Source organism: Paramormyrops kingsleyae, chromosome 1 (genome assembly GCF_048594095.1).
Source record: "Paramormyrops kingsleyae isolate MSU_618 chromosome 1, PKINGS_0.4, whole genome shotgun sequence".
NCBI lineage: Eukaryota > Metazoa > Chordata > Actinopteri > Osteoglossiformes > Mormyridae > Paramormyrops > Paramormyrops kingsleyae.
In genome coordinates, this window is record NC_132797.1 from 75,066,316 (window position 1) to 75,082,942 (window position 16,627).

At 46.7% G+C, this 16,627-nt stretch overlaps 2 protein-coding genes across 5 annotated transcripts in view; both read left to right on the forward strand.

The window, feature by feature from the left end:
• The first annotated feature begins 22 nt into the window (after positions 1–22).
• tubgcp5 (tubulin gamma complex component 5) lies at positions 23–12,778 on the forward strand. Of its 4 annotated transcripts, XR_002836845.2 has the most exons (24): positions 23–1,053; positions 1,466–1,519; positions 1,647–1,755; positions 2,060–2,156; positions 2,236–2,315; positions 2,708–2,843; positions 3,027–3,144; positions 4,054–4,143; positions 4,417–4,510; positions 4,685–4,931; positions 5,063–5,265; positions 5,969–6,084; positions 6,247–6,515; positions 7,018–7,216; positions 8,657–8,845; positions 9,059–9,241; positions 9,852–9,936; positions 10,236–10,356; positions 10,534–10,688; positions 10,847–10,972; positions 11,050–11,138; positions 11,368–11,468; positions 12,253–12,353; positions 12,492–12,778. XR_002836845.2 is itself a non-coding variant. In XM_023801081.2 (23 exons), exons 1-23 carry the CDS (start codon positions 920–922, stop codon positions 12,297–12,299), a joined length of 3,042 nt encoding a protein of 1,013 aa, XP_023656849.2. In that variant the 5' UTR covers positions 24–919; the 3' UTR covers positions 12,300–12,778. The 4 variants fall into 4 exon arrangements, 3 of the variants coding, with proteins under 3 accessions (XP_023656849.2, XP_023656850.2, XP_023656851.2); XM_023801081.2 differs by having other exon boundaries at positions 24–1,053; positions 12,253–12,778; XM_023801082.2 differs by lacking the exon at positions 23–1,053 and adding an exon at positions 1,054–1,157 and having other exon boundaries at positions 12,253–12,778.
• Positions 12,779–14,336: 1,558 nt separating this feature from the next.
• Positions 14,337–16,627, forward strand: part of cyfip1 (cytoplasmic FMR1 interacting protein 1) — a 30,425-nt gene continuing 28,134 nt past the window's right edge. The window contains exon 1 of the mRNA XM_023800816.2: positions 14,337–14,592. The gene's annotated coding sequence lies outside the window, so the exon portion shown is untranslated. The remainder of the gene's footprint in view (positions 14,593–16,627) is intronic.

Below are 16,627 nucleotides of genomic sequence, written 5' to 3' on the forward strand. Positions count from 1 at the left end.
TGCAGCAATTACGCACTTTAAATCGACATTCGTTTAACAATTTTAAATTACTCATACTGTTGAAATTGCAAGAATAAATTTAACATTTTCTTGATATTTATACTTTACTCATACACAAAACTAGATACATAAAAATGTAAAATACGTTATATAATGAAGGTCCTATATATGGGGATTAATGGGGAGATTAGAGACGACGGTCAGAACTATATATACAGCGTAAATTTAAAGCTGTAACAGTATTAAGGCATATTCTCATATTCAGGCAGATTTGCTAACATTGACTATTTTTTTTGCTCGTTGGAGATTTAGGCTGACATAAAAAACACTCAGACATTTGGTTGGAAAATAGGTCTAAATAGGTCTGTACATGCGGAAGATGACTATTTGAGCTGCAGTTCACTGAGGGTAATATTTCTGTTGGCCACCGGGCTTCGCGTCTCCGTCAAATCAGGAGGGAAATCCCAAACAAAATGGTGCAAGGGCCGCCGGGTAACGTTTTTGTTGGCCACCGAGCTGTCACTGGAGGGAGGGAAAAAAGACTTAGGGTCGCCGTCAAATCGAGAAAATACAATACAAAATAGTGTAAATGTGCCGGTATATAATGTTATTATTTTAAGCCATTTTGCAGCATGAAGGTCTTACGTGCAGTGATGGGTTTCCGCCTTTTCGAGCAGCCCGTTTACTTTCTGTACTGTTGTTGTTTTTAGCATAATGAGCTAGCTGTGTAGCCAGTCGCCTACTGCACAAACCGCTTTCATTCACTTAAACGTCACTTTATTCATGCCGTGGCAAACGCTTCAGATCTAAAACATTGAACATTGAAGGTTTCTTGTATGTTTAGTGGTCAGAGCCAGATAGCTATAGGGCACTGAACACTGGCTGGCTGTCCGGCTAGCCGGTCCATTCAAACGCCAAGATGGCATACTGGACTAAATTTGAAAAGGAAATGGACGTGGAGGCAAAACAGCTGATAAAGCACATCAGTGGGATTCAGGACGAAGAGGAGCCGAATTTTCAAGCGGCGCTTAAATTTGTTTGGTCCAATTTCAGGTGAGATCCGGGCTGCCTTAATTCTGCAAGCTCGCAGGCAACAGGTGACTGCTGGAAATGGTGCTGTGGATGATGGTGCGCGCGGTCCAGAGAGAGATATTCGGGTGATGTCTCCAGGGCGCCACACACAGTGCTACGGGCGGCGTAGTGATCAGAGAGTCGAAGCCTGGCCCTCCCTGGAGGGACCCTTTTGTTGAACCTCTGAGAAATTGGGTAATGTGCCTGGGAAAAAGCTGTAGGCTAATAAATGGGTGGAAACTGAGCTTTGGCTTTTTGGTCTTGATAAAAGTGTTCGGGCAAAGCAGCAGCATAAATAATTTACTTAATTCCTATAAATAATTCGTTTTTATCGTCAATGCACCATTAGCTTTTTTGTGGTATGAATTTTAAATGGACACGTTTCACCAATCAGGTTCCATCGCTTTCTTGATGTCAACAAACACCAAGTCCAGCGCACCATAAGCGGGTGAGTTTACTGTTAAGTGTCTAGTGTTGATTCACTGTACAGTTTTCCCTGGTAACATCTGTAGTGCGTCTATGGATGTTTGTCTGTTGGGCAGATGATCACTTTTGCCCTCCATGTTCCCTAAAAGAATCTATGAAAAGCTCATGGTCAAGTCAGACCTGAGGAAAGCTGAGAGCTGGATCCGACTGACGGAGGAGTTCCTGAACTCGCCATTGCCCAATACAGAGGGGACGAAGGTATGCATGGGCGGTGTTTGTCTCTCCAGGTTAAGTCTCTGATCAGAAGATCATTGATTCAAATCTCATTGCTGGCAGAATGATTTTGTCATTGGTTCCTTTAGCAAGGAACTTAACGCTAATTGCTACTCTGACATTATCTGACCCTGCTCTCTGATCCTTGTACTACACTTTGGACAAAAGCGTCTGCTAAATAAATAAATGCTATGTGATGTCATGCATAACGGCATGCTATGTGATGTCATGCATAACGGCATGCTATGTGATGCATAACGGTATGCTCCCTGCCCTTGTCCCTCTGCAGACTGACGTCCATCATGGCATTCTCTCTCTGCTGCTCTTCCTGTCCGATTCCCCGTCCAACGCTCACTACACTGAGACCCCCCGCGTGAAAGAGCCTGGTGAGCTCCCTGATTGTTGGTTGCCGCGTTCAGGTGTGTTGAAACCACATGACCCTTCTGTTTTTTCCCATCTGTGCAGAAAAAGAAGACACCTTTGATTGGGGTAGATATTTGTTGGAGGGAGAGGAGCTCGACGCTGGTCCCTATCCTGACACTCCTGTGAGTGATTTTTATGGGATTCTCATTTTCGTGCACTTTGAGCATTTGAAGTCCACTAATGGCTTTTGGAGGACCTGAAACACATTTGCTTTTTTCACAGTAGTATCTGTGATATTATCCCTAAAGGAGTTGCAGCAGGCAGCTTAGTCATGTGACCGTGTGGATCATACCATTAGGGCTTAAGAGATTAAAAGATTAAATTGGTCTTGAGGATCCAAACTCTGGTTCAGATCGAGCCTGTGGCTGTCATGTTTTGGTCATGTACTAAGGCAACTTAGTGGATAATTATCCCAATTATAGCTGCCAGTTCAGTGTGCTGGTTACTGTAGTAAAGCTCGGTGCCCTGGGAAATGGGGTGGGGTCACCCCACGCACTTAACTCGTGCTTCACAGGAGTGGTCTGAGGAAGAGAGCGAGGAAGATGACAGCCAACAGCCACTGAGCAGAGAAGATTCGGGCATTCAGGTGGACAGGACTCCACAGGAGGCCCCTGAACACTCCAAGAAGGCCGTACAGGTGACCTGGAGAGGTGAGAGTGTGAGAGTGTGAGAGTGTGAGTCACACTTTTACCATTTTATACAGATGGATATTTTACTAGAGTAATTACAAATAAAATCCTCTTATGGGTACAACGGCAGTGCCCCTCTCAGTGTAATGGTACGTTCTGGAACAGGTGCAGCCTTAATCACTATGCTGGGTGTTCTGGTTTCAGTGGGCGAGCCAGACTCACGGACGTGGCTGGAGCAACATGTGGTGGCACCTTACTGGGAGACTCAGCCCCCCCGCTTTTCCCACAGCCTGCATCTCCACTCCAACTTGCTCAATGTCTGGTATGGTCAAAGCAGCCGATCTGTGCACTGAAGTTTCGCTTGTGGCGCTTTTCCACTGCCATCAAGAACCGAGCCGTACCCGAGCCGTACCCGAGCCGTACTGTGCTTCCCAGCAGGGCCATAAGCGTGACCAAACTCAGCTGGTTGCGTCACCGCCATCTGATTGGTCGAAATGCAGGGAGATATTAGTGTTCTGCAGATGGATTATCTGTAGGGAAAAAGGGCATGTTCTGTATATTAATATTAGTAATATGGTACATTGTGGTGTACTGCGGCATTCCTGATAACTCGGGATTTGAAAATTCCTACTTAAAAAAAACAGCTAAACGGAATGAAATGAATGCTAATTCTGCTAGCGTTTGATGCTAACATAACACGCCGATTCTCACGGGTGTGGTAGAATATTACGAAATTAGCACACAGTAAATCGTGATGTATGCTGTGTGAAGAGTAAATAAGCGTCCCTTTGGTTTTACGTCACTGTCACCCTCAAAAACTGGCAACGCCTTTACCGAGCTGACCCAAAGCGAGCTGGAACCGCACTGTAACTAGGTCTCTCTTTGCGGTACGGCTCGTTCCTGTACGCCAGTGGAAAAGCACTGTTAGACCTCTCCTCACAGCCACCATTAGCCTTTTTAGCCATCTTGTGTCTCGTGTTACGGTAAAGATGCTGATGATAGGCTATGTTGTTATAATAATCAACCATCATCATCTGCTAAAAGAAGAAAAAATGCACTCCTTTTTTCGTTTTATTTATGAAATGCATTCCAGCACCATTTTAGGTCACCCGTCGCGATTAAACCCAGTCGCTGCTTGCGGTGAGACTGCCACGGGTGACTCTCTGTAAGTTTGGTGCCGTCGAGAGCATGACCTGCAACTCGGACTCAACCGCTGTTGTCTGGTCTGCAGGGACCAGCATTTGTACAACACTGATCCATTGTATCTCCCCGAAGAGAAGGCCTTTGTCACCGAGACCCAAGTGATACGAGAGACCCTCTGGTAAGATGGAAAGATTCGCAGGAGACAGGGCTACTGTATCCTACAGCCGTTTCCATAAAAAGATCTATTCTTCCGTCTGTTTAGGGTAATAATTAGACCATAGGCATAACACATTTAAGAACTGGAGAATTTTACGTTTCTTTTGGAAATAAATGCTTTTTTGTGCTTCACACACAGAAGGCCGTCATTTCGGGAAGGCGAGAAGGAAGTGAAACGTCCCTCAGGGCCCTTTGAAGGAGCTGCCTGTAACTGACATGGCTGCCTTTCTTCCAGGCTTTTGTCGGGGTGTAAGAAGCTTTTCATTTTCCAACATCATGAGGGCAAGGTCTCGGTCCGGACAGACGTGGTGGTCACGCACCTGACCAGCGTGAGTCCCCAAGCTTGTCCTTACAGTGTTGGTATTTATGGCCGAAGCCTTATGCTCACGGTGCTGTTTGAACAGACTCGTAAGTGCCCCCGCGTTCCACATTCCAGTGTGTATCTTCCTCATTTCCCTTTATGGACGTGTCCCTGCATAGCTTCCTCTCTCTTGCCGTTGTAGAACTGCCTGCGCTCTGTGTTGGAGCACATCGCCTCCTACGGCCAGGCGGTCTTCAGGCTGCAGAGGTTTATCGATGAGGTGACGGGCCACAGCGCCGATCCGGTCCCCCCGGGCGCCAACCCCCCCTCCAAGAAAAGCTCCGAGCCCCCATTCAGAACGTACCAGGCCTTTGTATGGGCTCTCTACAAGTACTTTGTCAGCTTCAAGGAGGAGCTGACGACCATAGAGAGGGGCATCATTGTTAATGGCAAGTGCCCTTCGGCCACTCGCCTCATCGTGTAGAGCGAAAGCCAATTGACTGCTCATGTCTAGGGGTCCGTGGGGTGGGGTACGTCTTGCCTGGTGTTGATGGTCGACACGCTGGTTCTCTTTCCACAGATGAGACCGTGACTTTATCTGCTGTGCTTGAGCGCCTCGCCCCTCACTTGGCCCAAGTCAAGGTCTTGCATAAGGTCTTCTGCACAGGAGTGGCTGAGGTCCCCCCTGGGACGCCGAACGTGGTGCGGGCATCACACCTGCTCAACACCCTCTACAAGGCCATCATCGAGTACGACAGTGTGGGCGAGGCATCGGAGCAGGCGGTGAGTTTGACGTTCACCAGAGAGAAGTTTCCAGACTGATAGCGACTGGGTTCCTTCTAGTCCATTCTATTTCCTCCTGTGTTCTTTTTTTATCTTTGTCATCCATACAAACACGGTGTTGAAGTCTTTGTCCCACTGGAGATATTTGTTTTCCGTTGAGCATTTTAGTTTCAGATGGGCGGGCAGTGTGTGACTCGGCCAGTTAAGCCTCTGTGCCTCTGATCGGAAGGCTGACCCTGTGCTAAACCTCTGTGCCTCTGATCGGAAGGCTGACCCTGTGCTAAGCCTCTGTGCCTCTGATCGGAAGGCTGACCCTGTGCTAAGCCTCTGTGCCTCTGATCGGAAGGCTGACCCTGTGCTAAGCCTCTGTGCCTCTGATCGGAAGGCTGACCCTGTGCTAAGCCTCTGTGCCTCTGATCGGAAGGCTGACCCTGTGCTAAGCCTCTGTGCCTCTGATCGGAAGGCTGACCCTGTGCTAAGCCTCTGTGCCTCTGATCGGAAGGCTGACCCTGTGCTCTCACTCCTAAGCTTACTCTCACCTGCATATGTGTCTGTGTGTATCATGGAGAGTAAGATGGGGTCGGCGAATGGGGGATGAATAAACTATAATTATTCCCTTCTCTTGTATTGAGAGCTTAGCAGTTTCTCTCAGAAGTGTGAAGACTTGTGTTGTCAAGAATAACTCACACCGACCTTTTCTCAGGTGGCTCTGCTCTTCTCCCTGTGGGTGGAGACCGTCAGGCCCTATCTGGAGATCGTGGATGAGTGGATATTTCACGGCCAGCTGTTTGATCCTGCCAAGGAGTTCATCATTCAGAGGTTTGTTACCGGCTCCTCAGCCGCACTCAACACTAGGTAAAAGTATGGAGTCTCCCAAAAGCCGATCATCTGCAGTTGTAAAAACCTTCTCAGATGTTCTGCTGAACATCAGAGGTTGGTTCTTATAGTGGTGTTGTGTGTTATTGGGTTCATGTTGAATAGGAACAAGGACGTACCGGTGAACCACAGGGACTTCTGGTACGCCACATACACCCTGTACAGCGTGTCGGAGGCAGTGGACAGCGAGGAGAGGTTGAGCGATGCAGCCAGCGGCAGCTCGGCCAGCGACCAGGTCCCCTGCGGAGGCCAGCAAACCATGGTGTCCTTCCTCAAGCCGGTCCTCAAGCAGATCATCATGGCCGGCAAGTCCATGCAGCTGCTGAAGAACCTCAACTGCAAGGCGGGGGAGCGACCCAACAGCTCGTCCCGAGGTCTGTCCTTTTGACCTCCTGCGCCCCTCAGTGAGCACCCATACTGCCTAAGAAGCGGAACAACAGAAACACTCCTCAATCTAGCCTGTTCTGCATTCCGCCTTTTTATACAGCTGATGACTCACAGTAGGTGTTAAATGAGCCAAATCAATTAGCAAGCTGAATAAGATGTGTCATTACGTAGGTGAGAGTAGGAGAAAATAATAATTAAAAAAAATCTCCAGTGGAATACAGCTGTCTGACGGGCATCGCATGGTCCTGGTTTGTCCGTGTGAGGAAATGTGCGTTTTGGGAACAAATACCCTGGCAGATAACAAATACACTGGCAGATAACAAATACACTGGCAGATAACAAATACACTGGCAGATAACAAATACACTGGCAGATCGCGTAACCAGTTCTGCGTAATTACTCGGCAGTTCCTTATCCAGTCCCCGCCCCCATCAGAGTGGAACACCCCCCCCCCACCCCCTGATCCACAGAACACGGCCTGCATTACAGACGCAGAGCGGAAGAGCCTCTACGCACTCTTCCTGGAGTCGGTGCAGTCGCGCCTTCGTCGCGGTGAGGAGTCCCCGGCAGATACCGCTGCTGAGCGCCAGGCCGCCCGGCAGAGCCTGATCCGGATGCAGTCCCTGATGGCCCGGCACCTGGAGCTGGATGACGTGCACGACCCCTTGCTGGCCATAAACTTTGCCAGGTGGGCCCCGCTGGAGACTTCGCGGCTGCGCTGCAGGATGCCCCGGCGCCGGCCCAGGATTGCCGCTGTGTGCTGGCTGGCGTTGAGCTCCTGCAGTGTCACGGCGGCCTGTCAGTGACGCCTTATTCTTCATTGAACCGATTCGAGTGATTTGTGTCCTTTAAACAAATCTAAACATATATCACTCTTACTCTGATTTTCAGGCTGCAACTTCATAATATTTGTATTGTTTGTTTTAATTTACTTATTTTCGTTTTGTTTTAAGTTATTCTCATTTTGCTTTTGGTTTTGTTTCAGTTGTTTTCAGTATATTTTCTTGGTTGTAAAACTTCGTAATTTTGGACCTCGAGCTCTGGGAAAGCGCTATATAAATTAAATCATTATTATTATTAATAAATTAAACAGCTAAAATCTGCCTTAAATTAACCATCAAATTGATATTTTACTTTAGCAACAATTAATGTTCTTATAGGAAAAAAATTGCTAATATGTAACAACAAAGGCCAAACAGATTCCACAGAGATACTGAAATAACATGGTGTGTCATGTTGGGCTGCACCTCCTAATACAAAACAGTATTTTTATTTAGTTCCTTTCCCCCATTACCATTCATTTACATTTATAAATGAAAGCAGTATATCGGGCATGGCCCCCCCCTGCGCTGCGTTCTGACTGAATCACACTTTGTGCTGAAATACCACATCTCCCTCCTAATGTGGCATCTCGTCTGTCATGAACGCGCTAGACTTTGGTGCGACAGCTGCCCCCGGCCTTCGCTAATGTGTCAGAACACTTGGAGCGTGATTTTTTTTCCTGGCCCCCTCGTCCGTAGTGAAGTTCGTGTAGTCAGTCAGGCAGTTTTGTCACTCAATTTATTTTTGGATATTTTATTTATTTTTCTTTTTAACTTGGAAAATTTTTTTGTTATACAACAAACAAAGCAATAAAAAACACAAAAAGAAAATCAATTTTAAAACTGGAAAGAGATGAATGGGAGACTGATACAGGGGAACTTGTAATGGATACATAACAAAGCAGTAACTCAGATTTGATTTTCGAGTGGTCAGGTGACGCCAACAGGGATGACTACAACATTTTCTTGTCCTCGCGAAATCTGACCATCGCTTCCTGTTTGGTCTGGCCGTGTTACTGGGCCTGTGGTTCTCGTTTGGACAGGCTGTGCCATTCCTCTAACGCCGTGTTGCCGTGTCGCCATGGCGGCGCTCCCCTGTGGCGAACGCCGCAAATCCACGACATCGAATATGCTGGTCTCCTCAGAATCTCACCAGACCCACATTCTAGAAAAGCTGCGCTGTTCCATTCTGAAATTAAATGTGCTAAAACGAGGCCATCTGTCAGAGCAGCCCATTGAAACTGCAGGCTTCGTCCTACCTCCGCTGCAAAGCCCACTTTGCCTCATGTCACGTCTCCTGCCCTTAGGCTCTATGTGGAGCAGAACGACTTCCACGAGAAGTTTGCCGGCGGCGACGTGGCGCTGGACCGCTCCTCGGAGTCCGTGACCTGCCAGACCTTCGAGCTGACCCTGCGCTCGTGCTTATACCCCCACATCGAGCACCGCTATGTCGAGTGCTGTGGCAACCTCATGAAGACCCTCAAGAAGGACTACAGGTGGGCCTCACGCTGGCTTTCCTCGCACTGGGACCCTCTGCTGTGAATTACTTCTTCAACTACATTCTCTTTTTCTTTTCTTTTCAAATTTAAGAGCATATCTGGCAAGGCATGGGCATGGAACCTGGGTGGGAAGCAGTGGTGGGTGGGGCTACCTTGTGCTGTCAATCACCAGACTGGTTCAGCTCATTGGCTACCTCATCCCAAACACAGGCTTCTGGAGTACCTGCAGGCCATGCGGAACTACTTCTTGCTGGAGGCCGGTGACACCATGTACGACTTCTACACGGCCATCTTCGACAAGGTGCTGGAGAAGGAGAGCTGGCAGCAGATGTCCTTCCTCAACGTACAGCTGCAGGAGGCTGTGGGACAGCGCTGCCCGGAGGACAGCATGAGGTACAGCGAGTCCTTCGCTTTGTACGCGGCATCTGCCAGCAAAATGGCCTTTCCGACATTTGCTTGGCAACATTAAAACAGAGGGACCCAAGCAGGTCAGCTATTTGCACAGCAGAGTCTTAAGGGAATTAGCTTTACACCCCACTGTTATAGCTCTGGGGTCTGGAACGTGTGAACTGATGAAGAAAAAAATTAATGATTTGAAATTAATCATTTACTGGATCCGGGCCTGTTTACATCTCAGCCTCAGAAGCTTTGAAATATCTGCCTCCTCCTTTTTGGCATCTGATTTTTGTTGTATAACAATCCCTATGGAGGAGTATTTATGCATCAGTTCTCATATTAGTTTGTTGTGCTGGAACAGACCTGGTCACAGTGCAGCTCTGGGGCTGTGCTGTTCCTTTTCTGATGAAACACTGACCCCTGCTGCTTGGATCAGCAAATAGCATTCACCGCAGACTGCCAGGAGTTTAATAACACCGCTTGATTATTTAACACTGTGCTTAAATGCTAACTTTCTGACAGAATTTTCAGAGTATTTCATTAATGCTGGTCTGTTGTTGAAACAGTATAATATTTCTGCGCTATTTTTGTTGTGTTTCTGTTACAGGCTGTCGATATTTTTGGAAAGCGTAGACCCAGCCAGGAAAAAACAGTCAGTGAACAGTCTTGAGGGCCTCACTCTTAGTTACAAGGTACGTTACTGGTTCTGCTACATGACAGGTCCATTCAGTGAGGTAGTAGTTTTGGATCATCACCGAAAGTCACTTTTCTCTGTCCCTAACTTCGGAGGCATGTCTTTGGATCCTGCAGTGAAAAATAAATTAAGATCAAACGCATGTAGAACTCAGCCACCCAAGTGGGTTACTGCCAGTATTCCCATTTATGAGGGAGCGTTAAGACATGAAACGGACAGCTTCGCAGTCTCTGCCTTCTGTGTGTCTCCGTCTCTCTCTGTGTTCGCTCTGTGCCAATTGGGCCTTTTATGTTCCAGGTTCCGTGGCCCGTGGATATTGTAATCAGCTCAGAGTGTCAGAAGATATACAACCAAGTATTTCTGCTGTTGCTGCAGATCAAATGGGCCAAGTACAACCTGGACACTCTGAGATTCACTGGTGTGCAGTGCCTGACTTCTTAGTCACATCATTAGGGTCACTAAGTAGACCTGTTTATATATAGTCACAAATGCTGAAAAAAAACTGTCATTTTGCCTCTGCTTTTAAAAAAATGCATGTTTGAAATCCCCTCTGTGTGTAACATTTCCCTGCGTGTGATTGCGTGCATCCCTACAGACCTCATGGATGCTGCAAAAAGGCAGGAAGGAAGCCCAAGTGATGACATCACTGCCAAAGAGGAACCAATCAGCACGCAGATCCACAGGATGTATCTCCTCCGGGTCAAGCTGATGCATTTCGTCAACAGCCTGCACAATTACATCATGACCAGAGTGAGATAAATGGTTAAACTGAAAACTATATCATTGATGATATTGTGTAGCTATTTGGAACTGGGAGGGAGTATAAACATGGACCGCCTAGGGGCGAATCACTGGTATAATGCATGGGGGATGCTTTTAAGCTGATGTTCCTGATTAATCCACGTCAGATACTTCATAGCACCGGACTGGAGTTCCAGCATCAGGTTCAGGACGCAAAGGACCTGGACCAGCTGATCAAGATCCACTATAGATACCTGTCCACCATTCACGACCGGTGCCTCCTCAGGGAGAAGGTAGGCCTGTGGCTTTGGGGCAGAGTGGATACCGTCCATCTTTGGCGAGGAGTTCACGTGTAAACCTGTATCTGCAGGTGAGCTTTGTGAAGGAGGCCATAATGAAGGTCCTGAACCTGGTGCACATATTCTCTGACCGGTGGCAGGCAGGCTTGGGGGCCTGGAAGTGAGTATTATATGAAAAACTGGATCGTCATCATTTGGATGTTGAATTATGTTAACCGTAGTTTACAGCCAAGGTGCGGCAGTGGGGTTAGAACCCACAATTGAACACTTTTACTCGACTGGCATTTTCATGTACGTTGATTCTTGGTCACTTTAGCCCAGGACTGTCTCTTCTGTGATGTGAGCTTGAGGGTTAGGGGCTTTACCCAGAATGCTTCTGACCTGTCTAGGATTGAGTCTATTGATAAGATGGAGTCAGATTTCAAGAACTGCCACATGTTCCTGGTCACGATTCTCAACAAGGCCGTCTGCAGAGGATCTTTCCCCCATCGTAAGTCTAAGTCTGGCACGATGAACAGGCCAGGAAAATGGCTTTGATACGGCGCCTATTCCTCATGGGCTGCCGATTTCCCTGTCATTAGCCCTTAATTAACCCAAATGAATTAGCCCAGTTAATTTAACTGCGCTGTGGAATTATTCTGTGGCCTAAGACATAGCACTTCAGTGATCACTATGTGATCTCTAAGTGTCTCCACCTGACCATTCAGCACTGGATTGTACTGGATGCAGTTGATAGATTAACAATGGCTGTGTCTGAATTCAGGGGCTGCATCTTTCAAAGGACCCAGTCTATGAAGGTGTAGCCTTTGCAGGCTGCGCTCTATGAAGGTCAAACAGAAGGTCAAACGGGACGGTCTGGTCTAAGGATCATTTCCTATTTACGTCACCCGCTGTTCCCGCCCTTACCTTTCAGTCACGAAGCGTCACTCCTAGGGCCTAACCCTGACACACCTGGTTTACCTCCGCATAATGAATCATGGGATATGTTGGACTGCAGAGGATCCATTGGGTGCATCCTTCACGGGAAATGGATGCATTTAGACGGCATTTGAAGGAGCCTTGGAAATGGGACAGCCTTGTCGCACTTCTGTGACACATTCAGACTCCGAATGCAGCCTTAGGAGGAACCCCTGAATATAGACACAGCCAGCGTCTTCTGGCAGCAATCTGTGTAGCGAGAGAGGAACTTAAGGAATAATATCAGTAAATGTTTTGTTCATGGGGAAGAATGTATAACGACTCCTGTTTTTGTTGTGTGGTCCTCTCTCTCCCAGTGGAATCCCTGGCCCTTTCTTTAATGGCTGGATTTGAGCAGTGTTAGGGTCTCGTGGCCCTAAAGAGCGGAGCTCTCACGCGACTCGAAGGCTCACCGCAGGCAGTCCCTGATTGTCCTCCATGCTGCCTTGGCAATGGCCAATCACGTCTTCCCAGGTGTCTGAACTCCGCGACTAGTGACGGCGCATCGGCGTGGAAACCCTCTGCCTACAAATGTCCGTGCCCTTTGTGTTTCTAGAGGCTGAAACGGAAGACAATAAGAGGAACAAGGGGGGCTGTGCAGGAAAAACAGAGTCTATTTTATAGGTGCACATCCATTGTTTGCCATGTTAATTTAATGCAAGACAAATTTGTGTATGTTGAATAAACTGTGCCATAAACCCCAGGAACTGTAAATATTTTTTAGCGCTAGCTAACCCTACCATTGACATGTTTACTTATTATGTGTGCTGTGTAATACTCCACAAAACCTGCAAGCCAAATCCCTGGTGCTATTACACAGAAAATAAAAACCGAAAAATATCACTGTGCCATTACTGGGCCGGCATTTTTCTGATGGTCTTAGACATTCACATATGATGCTCAGAGCTGTGATTATCACAAATGCATTACTGGGTTATCATCACAAAAATATCAATGCTAGGAAATACTAAGTAAGCTGTTAGGAACAGCATGAAAACTATGCGAGTGGTGTGACCGATGGCAAAAAGTGTTAGAAAAGAAAAAAAAGTGTGACATGTCACTACCCCCCTGAATAGCTATGGGTACATGCAATTATCAGTACACTAAAGTGGCTGTGAGCCTTACGATTACAGGAAGTTATTGTCACTACCGGGCCTCGGAATGCAGGAGAGCTTGCAGTCTAATAACAAGCCCTTTTGTTACCTACTACATGATGCATAATATCTTTAAGACTCTGTGAGATGACCGCTGCTCCTGACCAATGAGAGGCTGATGAATCGAGGTTCTGTCTGGCAGGGAAACGGGATATGATGGCAGTTTGGAGCTACCCAGGCACAAACAACAGCAAGCTGCCCTGGGACGTATGTTCAGCATATCAGTAGGGGAAGTGTTATTTGGTTTCTGCTGGGAAATTTCTGCAAGTTCCCTTACGTAAGACCCCGTGCCATCTTTCCCAATGAGGTGGCGCCGGGAGGTCACGGATGGCATGCCGATCAATCACAGGGCAGAAACTCATGCGATATCATTCATCATTGGCAATTTAGAGACACCTCATCATCGGACTGCTGCAGAGCTCCCACGCTATACAGGCAGAACACTCAAATTACACACACACAGTTCATAGATTCCAATCATTGGGACTTCCTGTTCATTCATGTACAGGTACAATCCTAACCCTAACTATAATAGCCAAACAAAATACAAAACTTTTGGCTATATTAGTTTTTTGATTACATGCACAAATTTTTATGTTTTCCCTTGTGGGGACCTGAAAAATCTACCCCATAAGTTAAAAAGTAACAGGTTTTATTACATTGTGGGGATATTTGGTCCCCACAATGTGGTAAATACATACACACACAAACGGAAGGTGGGATTTGAACCGCCAACCCTGGAGGAGTGAAGCAGTCCAGCTATCAACATTGTCTTTGAGGTTTTATAATGAATTTATTTCAATGTGTGCGCCTAGAGATGACCGCCTTAAGGCACGATCGAGATTTAATCTATTTCGAGGTCTCTGCGAATTAAAAACAATAAATGTGTGTGCAAAAAAAGTAACTAGTCAAGCACAGCCGATTAGCATCACTTCACTTTACACTCCAGTTCATCGCCGCCACGCCCTTGCGTTGGCATGTCCTCACTTTTCTCTGTGTTTGGGGGCATTAGATTTTCGGAGGACAAAAATTACCAATGGTGTGTCTTGCATGTACAGTAACAGCACAATCTGCGTCCCAAAAGATCGGACTGACCCGTGATCCTCTACGGATTGAAAGGCTGATTATTTCAGATTAAATACAGACTCTGCCAGACATTCGAACTCAATCTGGGACAATAAACAAACGCTCGACCTCCCCCTGTCCCAGCGATAAGTGCCATATTCCCGAAGCCAGCGCCGTTCCCGAAGCAGCCCCTAGCGGCCGAGTGTGCGCGCCGCGGTGTCGCGGTTCGGGGTTTCCTCATTCCGCAGCCGGGGACAGGAACTCCCGGGCCGAGCTCTTCGCCTGGCGACGGGCGTCACCGGCCGCGCACCGAAAGGGGGGAGAAGCGAGCGACTCGCGTATCCGTGACCTTATAAATCCACCTTTACATGGGATTTTCCTCGTAAAGGTTACTATTATATACGTTTGCCGAGCAAGAACAGGAGGTCTGGTGAACAGGTACGTATAGTTTAAGAAAGTTTGGAGCTGGATTGTCTGTGGTTAAAAAGCTGCGGGACGCACTAATTTCATCCAGAATTGCGACAAAATGAGTGAACGAGGGGTATTCATTTGAAGAAATGGGGGAAAAGTGTGGAAAAGCTGGCATAAAATGTTGGATATTGGGGGTAACTCCACAGGCCGAGGCAGGACTCGGGATTAGTTATGGCTGTTGGAAGGAAACTTTTAATGGATGTGAGAGCCGCCCCGCCTGGCTAAGCGCGCTAGCCCAGCTAGTCAAGACGCGGCTTCGCCTTCATCTTTCCGCAAAGCTCCCCGTCGCCGGTCCGATTCTGTTTGTCAAGCCGCTTGAAACATACGGGTCATTAGTTCCCCAGCTCCTTAAAACTGTAAAAATCGCCGTTTTAATTATTTATTTTGGGAGCTTTTTTGTTGCGAGAGCTAAGTGGCTAACGTGCGCTGTGCGTCGCGAATCGGCGCAGGATGCATCAGGATATACTGTCTGCCTTTCCCCGGATAGCCCTTCGTAGAGCTCGTTTTTAATTGTAATAATATTTCGTTATTTTTTAAGTCTAGTCGAGCAACTAATGCCAATATACATAGCAGCCTAAAATATAGAAAATGAACTTTAATGTTTCTTCAGTAAGTTAGGTAGTTGGCCACACATTCCAGTTGTCCACAAGCTACTTTTTTGGCAGATCCAAAACACTTTGTGCTGAGATTACACCATGAAAGATAAGGCTAATCTTGTTATCTGTGTGCTTCATGTGTATTTTATTCGAATAAAGAGCGGAGATACACAAATGGGCTTTTTTCCATTGGGGTTGACCCCAGATTTCAGTCCGACGTGACACTTTGAATATGGTCTGCCTCTTTTCAGGTCTGCTTTTTAATAACATAAAAATCACAACGAAAAGGTTATTTACCGCATTTATATGTGAGGAGATACAAGCCTACATCGTGTAACTTGTTGATTGTCATTGCTGCGTTTTCATTACTCATCAGAAACGGATTTAACTTTGGTGAATCACATGTATTCATGATACAATTACGAGAAACCTATAACTAAATGTTTTGCCTATGTGTAATAACGCTAATATTATTTCGCCGTCCATTTTTGTCTGTGCTGTCATTGCATGCTTTATTCGGGGTATTTTAACACGTCTTCAGGCAGCGCTGTTGGGCCACTTTGTAATGGAAATGCAGCTTCTCGACCCCTTTCAGAATTAGACCTAATTGTGGCCACCCATTCAAGGGCTGAATGAAACGACGTCTCTTGGCTAAAAACAGCCGAACTGATAAGGAGGGCAGCTGAGGTTTGGAGAAGTGAAATCGCCTTGGGGGAGGTGCGGTTGTTGTCAGGCTGCCCTATTTCCACGTTCTCCGCTATGAAGTTTCAACGTGACCCGCTTCTCAGGGCCCTGTCCGCTCAAACCGCACCCTCTTATATCACACTGCTCTGAAATTGTCTGCTCATGGCATAATTGTTGTGTGTGTGTGTGTGTCAAATGATTCCTGTTTTTTTTTTTGTAATGCAACAGATTATTGGCTGGTAATTCATTATTAGCTGTATGCCGCAGCTAATGTAATAAAAATGGAAGAATTATTATATTATTGGCAGCTATTACAGTAGTGGCTGTACGGGAGGGTGGAGAGTGTTGATAAAATTAAGAATAATGTTCTGTACCTATGACCATCTGTTTTTTTTCGCTAAGGCAGAAAAACAAAATTTTTTGCATGAATTGTGAATGGTCATCTAAGAACAGAAACTAACCGTGAACAGTAAATTGCGAACAGATAGTTGTCTTGCGTTTAGTGTAATATTGTGACCAGTGAAGTGAGCAACTCTGCATACTTATTAGAATCAGTCGCTGTGTTCTGTTTGTTGGCACTGTCACAGTACAGTTCAAAAGAACGCAACGTTAATTTGGTTAATTTGCTGAGGCAAAACAGATTAGGGTTGCCTCTGGTTTGCTGTAGTTTGTGGGATTGAGTTTACTTTGGCATGCTATTATTACAGCCAAGCGAAAAAGGT

Excerpts from the sequence above, each read along its gene's own strand:
- tubgcp5 (XM_023801081.2), top strand. The coding sequence starts at position 920 with ATGGCATACTGGACTAAATTTGAAAAGGAAATGGACGTGGAGGCAAAA. Across the intron at positions 1,054-1,465 it reads TTTGTTTGGTCCAATTTCAG|GTTCCATCGCTTTCTTGATG; the intron begins GTGAGATCCGGG and ends TTCACCAATCAG. Across the intron at positions 5,266-5,968 it reads GCGAGGCATCGGAGCAGGCG|GTGGCTCTGCTCTTCTCCCT; the intron begins GTGAGTTTGACG and ends ACCTTTTCTCAG.